We start from the raw sequence: 6,525 nt of genomic DNA, 5'->3' as shown, positions 1-6,525 counted from the left end.
ATAAGTTTAACCAAATCTTAGGAATTAAATTGCTTAGTTTTAAATAATAAGGATTAATTTATAAGTTTAATCAAATCTCAAGGACTAAATTATCAATAAAATAAAATCTCATAGACTAAATTATTTTTATATTGAAAATAGAGTTAAATGCATTTTGATTATTTTTACTAAAATTAACGTTAATTTAATTAAAATTCTATCAGTAAAGATTAAATTGTAAGTTTTATCAAATCTTTAGGGACTGAATTGCTAGGTTTTAAAAATATATAGACTTAATTAAAGATTTTATTAAACCTTAGAAACCAAATTGTAGTTTACCTCTAATAATTTTAGACTTATTATTTTGACAAATATTATACGCATTTAAATTAATAATCATTGTATTTATTGTTTGGCAATCAACATATAATATATAAAAAAATTATTGTATTCATTAGCTTGTTTACTTGCAAAATTAGCATTGACGTTGATATTACATATTGTAATTGCAAAAGTTGAAATTGTATTTTCTATAATAAAAATTGTGGAGACTCAATTTTTAAATCGAATTAGAGATCCCTTGTTGAATTGTTATTTGATTATATACATTAAAAATTGTGTTTGATAGCATTGATAAAAAAGTGCTTTCTAAAAAAATAAAAAACTCTTCCATAAAAATTGTAAATTTTAAATTATACAAAGAATATTATATTATAAAATTATATTTTTACTCAATTCTAAAATTTTACATGAATTGATATTTTTTTATTAAATAATTTATTATTATATATAATATTTTGTTTTTTTAAATTAAATTAAATAAATTTTTTTAATCCATTAACTCTTTTTTTTTTTTTTGGCTCTGACTGGTAAAACTACTGCAACTAATAAAATCACCTTTTGGATTGACTTTGTTTAACCAGAGTGCACACAGTTTACCATGTCATAAGAGCACTTGGAGATACTTGAACAGCGATTGATCTGATTTAAAGCAAAAATTTCGCAAAATTTACTGTGTCAAATTATGAGTAGGAATTTATCCACGATGAACATAATTAAAAGAAATAAAATTAGAACTGTAACTATAAGATATCATCAACCAATAATCTTATCGGCTGTAAACTTGAAAGTAGAGAATAAATATCATTAATGAGAAGTTGAGAATTAGACTTTAGCTCAACCTCCATTATCCATAGCCAAAGATAGGCAGAAGAGCACAACTGAGCTCTCAACTATAAGAACAACATAAACACTATCCACCGTCTTCCCTGCAAACATTATAACCTCTCCCACATAATCATGAACCACCACTACTATATAAGCCAATGGGGGCCGATGCCATGGATGCGTACGAGAATGTGTCACCACATCCTGCTTATCAGAAATCGCCTTATCTCATTTAGTATATACCATAGATAGGAGAAATCTACAGTCACCCCTTAAATTATCAAAAATCAAATATATTGCCATCCTTCTGCGTGTTGAACATCAACAAACTTGCAAGTGGAAAAGTTAGAAACAAACAATGTCTTTTGATGCTATAAATTTGTCAAGTTGAGATTTAATGAGTGGAATCTTAAGTAACTTTTAAACGGTTTGACTGATTTTTATTTTTAAGGTTTCGTTTATTTTATAAAAAATTAATTTTTTAAAAATATTTTTTAATTTTTTAATATTTAATATATTTAAGAATATGAATTAAAGGAAATATAAGTATTTTTTAAATTTTAATAATTTTATTAAAATATAAAAATATTATATAAATATATATAATTAATTTAATATTATAATTAAATAATAAAAAATATTTTTATAAAAAATATTTTCTATATATATATATATATATATATTTTTTTTTCTATCGGAGCTAAATAGACAAAAATTTAGCCATAAAATTGTGAAAAGAGATTATTTAGTAATCCAAAAATATATGTTCATAAAATCTATTTTCCGTTTAAAAAGTAATTATTTCTGTGCTTTGGAGTATTTGATAATTTCCTCTTCTCAAGTATTTGCTAGATTGCTTCCTGTCATTACCTTTTGCTTTTTCTCCAAACGAGGGAAACCCTAAATCGGAAAACACTGTGCTCTTCCTGGACAATGGGCTCAGAAGAAATGGTCCCAGCCATCGTGCTATGGATCATCGAGTTCCTCACACGGCAGGACTCGGTTTCTACACTTGTTCTCAACAGCATTCTCTCAAATACCCATATCCCAATTTTACCAACTCCACGCTTGAAGAAGACACTTGCTCTTCGCTCAATCCATGACGAAATTGCCCATGGCTCCGTTTCCTCTGAAACCATTCTTGATTCCCTAGAAATCATTGAACAATTGGATCAGAAGGAGAGAATCAAGATCCCAGACTCCATGAAGCTCGCGTACTGCGCGGTGGCTGTGGACTGCACGATGAAGCACTTGTGGGTTGTCGAAAGCAAACGCAAGCACGACCCTGAGATGTTTTCCGGGGCAGTGAGGACGATTTGGAGGGAAAGAGTTGACAAGTTGGAGTTTTTGAAGAAGAGCGAGTTGGTTACTGATGAGTTGAGGGAGTTTAAGGAGGAGATGGAGGCAGCTTTGTTGGATTCGAATGCGTGTGGAAGGTTGTTGGAGAAGGCTACGCGAAATGAAACTTTAAGGCTGGTTATGGATTATTTAAAGGAGGCTTTGGATGAAATGGGTCCTCCATTTCTTGAATTGCTTGCCAGAACTGAGAGGGAAAGGGAGGAGAAGCAAATGGAAGAGAAGGAAAAGGATGCTGATAAAGTTGGGGTGAAAGCAAGCAGTGAACCAGAAGTAGGTGTTGCAGATGGGTCTGCAAGGAAAGGTAAAGAACTGTGCTTCAGTTTCATTCTTGCCTGAAGTTATCAATTTTTTTTTCTTAGAGTCATATTCTTCTTCTGAGAAAAAGATGGGTTCAAACTCTTAATTATCTGTTTTAGAAAATAAGTATTTATCAGATGTACCTGCTTGTTTTATTCATTTGCTTTATATTTTGTATAGAGATTATGCTGGCACTCATTGAAGCCTGTTGCTTGGTTTAATTTTATTGGGATGAATATATATAATTTAGGCCTAATAGATGATCTCAATAAAAAATGAAAGTGTTTTTGAGAGATTTTTTAAATTTGTTATACCTCATGATTCCAGCTTTGCTATTATTGAGTAGCAAGATGAAATCAAAATACATTTCATAACAACTTGTTAACAATATTTTTCAGGTTGATTTGAAGGAGTGGAGAAATATGACAAGATAGCAACCTGCATAAACCTATTTTGTTAATTTTGATGAAGGGATATATAACCTTATATAATCAGATGGAGAAACACCAATCAGGGTCTGCTGTCTTGTGTCTTTTTTGGCTGAAGATGTACGCAACCCCTAATCTGCTACATAACCTAGATGCATGTAACACTGCTAACGTGGTTTTGTGTTGAAGATGTATATAACCCTGCAAAACTGTTAGTAGGGTGTTTGATCATGGCATATTTTGTCTGCTAGATACTGGGCTTATAGCAAGTCACTCTGGGTCTCAATTTGTAGTTCTTGTCTGACTATTTCCCGTGAATGAAGTTGACAAGCTTAGACTGATGTGATATACCTGGGAAATTTTTAAGTTCTTTTTGCAAGCTGCCCATGGATTCTGAGGAGTGAAAGAACAGTGACGAATTGTTGACGGCTTTCGGTTGTAGTTTTTACATGTGATTTGCTTCCCATTTCAATTTTTTCTCTTTAAGCACTTCCAAATGAATTTAAGCAATTTGCTTTTATGGCTGTTCAAAAATTGGGTAGGCCCAATCAACTCAACTGAAACTCATCCAACTTTCTTGAATCAGGAGTTTTAGAGGTCAGTTTTGAGGTTATTAACTGAAACTCATCCAACTTTCTTGAATCAGGAGTTTTAGAGGTCAGTTTTGAGGTTATTTCCAAAGATGATGAGGTGGGCCTGTTATGATTTTGCTCTGCAATGCCAATTTGAAACCAGATGCATGAAAAAAAAAAAAAGAAAAAAAACTTAAAAATGCTACTGGATATTGCTTGACTTTTAACTCTACCGCATCATCACGAACGGCAACCATTCACTGCTTACCTCCTTTTCGAAACCACCACTAATCTCGCAATTCCTCACCACTACAAATCACTGTTGCAGGTTCTTTCTTTCCAAGTATGCAATCTATTACTGCTTTATTTGGACTTATACTCTGCATATATTGGTGTTGATGTGAATGGTTTTTTATTAGGGGAAGGTGGGGGGTCAGGTTTGTTCATAAATGCTGATAATCACAAATAATTATATTTGGCATTTTTGAGACTCCTAGTTATGATACATAATTATATTTATTTGGCCTTTTGGTGCCAATGTTTTGAGATATACATATTCTGGTTCCAGAGCCAGGGGACTGGCCGGACCTAATGAGGTTCTAATGAGATTTTTTATTTTTTTAGGGGGATAAATTGTTTGATTTCATGCTGTAGTGAAGCTGAATTTGTATTTGCAAAAACAAAATTTACAATGTACTATCAGATAGTGTTTGGTATAAATAAATTATATAAAATTTCGTAGAATTTATTTATAAATATAAAATTTTAGTGTTTAATTTAAATGAATATCAATTTATAAATGAATTTTAAAGTTAAAATTATGTGTATTTTAAGTAATAAAATTATTTTTTTGTTATATATTATTTTTTAATTTTCTTTAAATATAAAATTTATTTTATTTAAAATGAATTTTATAAAATAAATTTTATATTTAAAATAAAATATATTAAAAAAATTATTCATAAATAAATCTATTATGAAATTTATTTATAAATAAAATAAATTTTATCATAAAATTAAATTAAACAGTAAATCGTACCTATGAGCTATGATTTGTAAATTTGATCACCACTATAACGTGAGTTTAGGATCTCTACATGGTTGTGTGTGTATATATTCAATTTTATTCTTTATATATATATATATATATATATATATATATATATATATATATATATATATATATATATATATATATATATATTAAATTATTTATAATTAGTAGCTTAAATTTGACAAATTTCTTTTTGAATAAGCAGATATATATATATTGGTGTTCTGCTTAAAAAAAATATATTTTTTAGAAAATATTTTTTATATTTTTCTAATGTTTGAAATTCTTAAAAAAATAAGCAAATGAAAAATATTTTTCAAAAAGGAAATTAGGTTATTTTTAATAAAAATGATTTTCTCTTTAAAATGTCATTTTTAATTTTCTAAACTTTGATAATTTTATTAAGATTTTATTTGTTTCATGAAAAATAACTTGTATATAGAAAATATTTTCTATAAAAATATTTTTTTTTGTTTGATTATAATATTAAACTAATAAAATATATTTATATCATATATGTATAAGTATTTTTATATTTAAATAAATTTATCAAAATTTTAAAAATGAAAACTGACTTCCTCTTTAAAAATGAGGAAATCATTTTTTTTAAATGACTTAATTTTTTTATTAGAAAAATATTTTTTGCGGACTTATTTTTTTAAGTGTTTCAAACATTAAAAAAATACAGAAATATTTTTTAGAAAATATTTTTTGTGAAACAAATAAAACCTAAAATGTAAACAAACTTATATACACATAATATAAATACATATCGAAAAATATTTATGTTAAAATATTATTTTAAAAAATATTTTTTATAAAAAAATATTTTTCATGTATTAATTTCTTTTTTCACAAAATAAACAGAACTATAATCTTTATTAGATCAGTATTTCTTAGGAAAAAAAAAACTAAACCTATTAGAAAAACCTAATTTCAATTAGTAAAACCTAATTTTTTTTTTAAATTTTATGTTTTAAACAAAGTTTGCAGATTAGATCAATTTACTATTTATCCTAAATATTATTTAATATTAATGTATATTATATAATTAATAATTTATTTTATATTGATATTAATATATTAATTTAATAAATATAATATTTTATAAATTAAATATAGTATATTTGCTTATATATCATAAATATACTGTTTATTTAGTTTATTCTTAAACTTTAACTAATATTATTTAATTTTAAGTAAGCAATTATTTTTTTTAAATTGACCATTCAAAGGCAATGGTAATAAATTTGCTCCATCCATCATAATTTGGAGGCACACTGTTGTTGCATTTGGATTTTTTAAAAATTTAAAATAAGAACATTTTCTATTTTTTATATCACTTATGACTAAGTAATTGCGTGTACAAAATGACATTATTTCATGTAAAAATTAGCAAAAAAAAAAAAATCTTTTATTTAATGAGTTAATATGAATTTTGGAATTTTTCGTGTTTCTTTTTGAAGATTTTTTATTTTAATTTTTTAAGAATAATATTTTAATTATTTAGTATGTCAAATATAATATTATTTTATTTTTAACTTGTCACACCGTTTTTTTTGTCAATACCATTCAATTTTGACAAAAAAAAAAGTTAAATAATTTGATTAACTAAAAATAAAAGATATGCAGTTTGATTGAATAAAAATTTTATTGAAGGACTGAATTG

The 6,525-nt window shown here is 26.3% G+C and overlaps 1 protein-coding gene across 1 annotated transcript; it reads left to right on the top strand.

Annotated features, from left to right (window-relative positions):
• The first annotated feature begins 2,005 nt into the window (after window positions 1-2,005).
• LOC110658936 (uncharacterized) lies at window positions 2,006-3,578 on the top strand. Its single transcript, XM_021816726.2, has 2 exons — window positions 2,006-2,806; window positions 3,201-3,578. Exons 1-2 carry the CDS (start codon window positions 2,080-2,082, stop codon window positions 3,203-3,205), a joined length of 732 nt encoding a protein of 243 aa, XP_021672418.2. The 5' UTR covers window positions 2,006-2,079; the 3' UTR covers window positions 3,206-3,578.
• Window positions 3,579-6,525: the final 2,947 nt, after the last annotated feature.

The sequence above is a fragment of the Hevea brasiliensis genome, chromosome 14 (assembly GCF_030052815.1).
Source record: "Hevea brasiliensis isolate MT/VB/25A 57/8 chromosome 14, ASM3005281v1, whole genome shotgun sequence".
NCBI lineage: Eukaryota > Viridiplantae > Streptophyta > Magnoliopsida > Malpighiales > Euphorbiaceae > Hevea > Hevea brasiliensis.
This window is presented reverse-complemented; position numbering and strand designations above follow the sequence as displayed.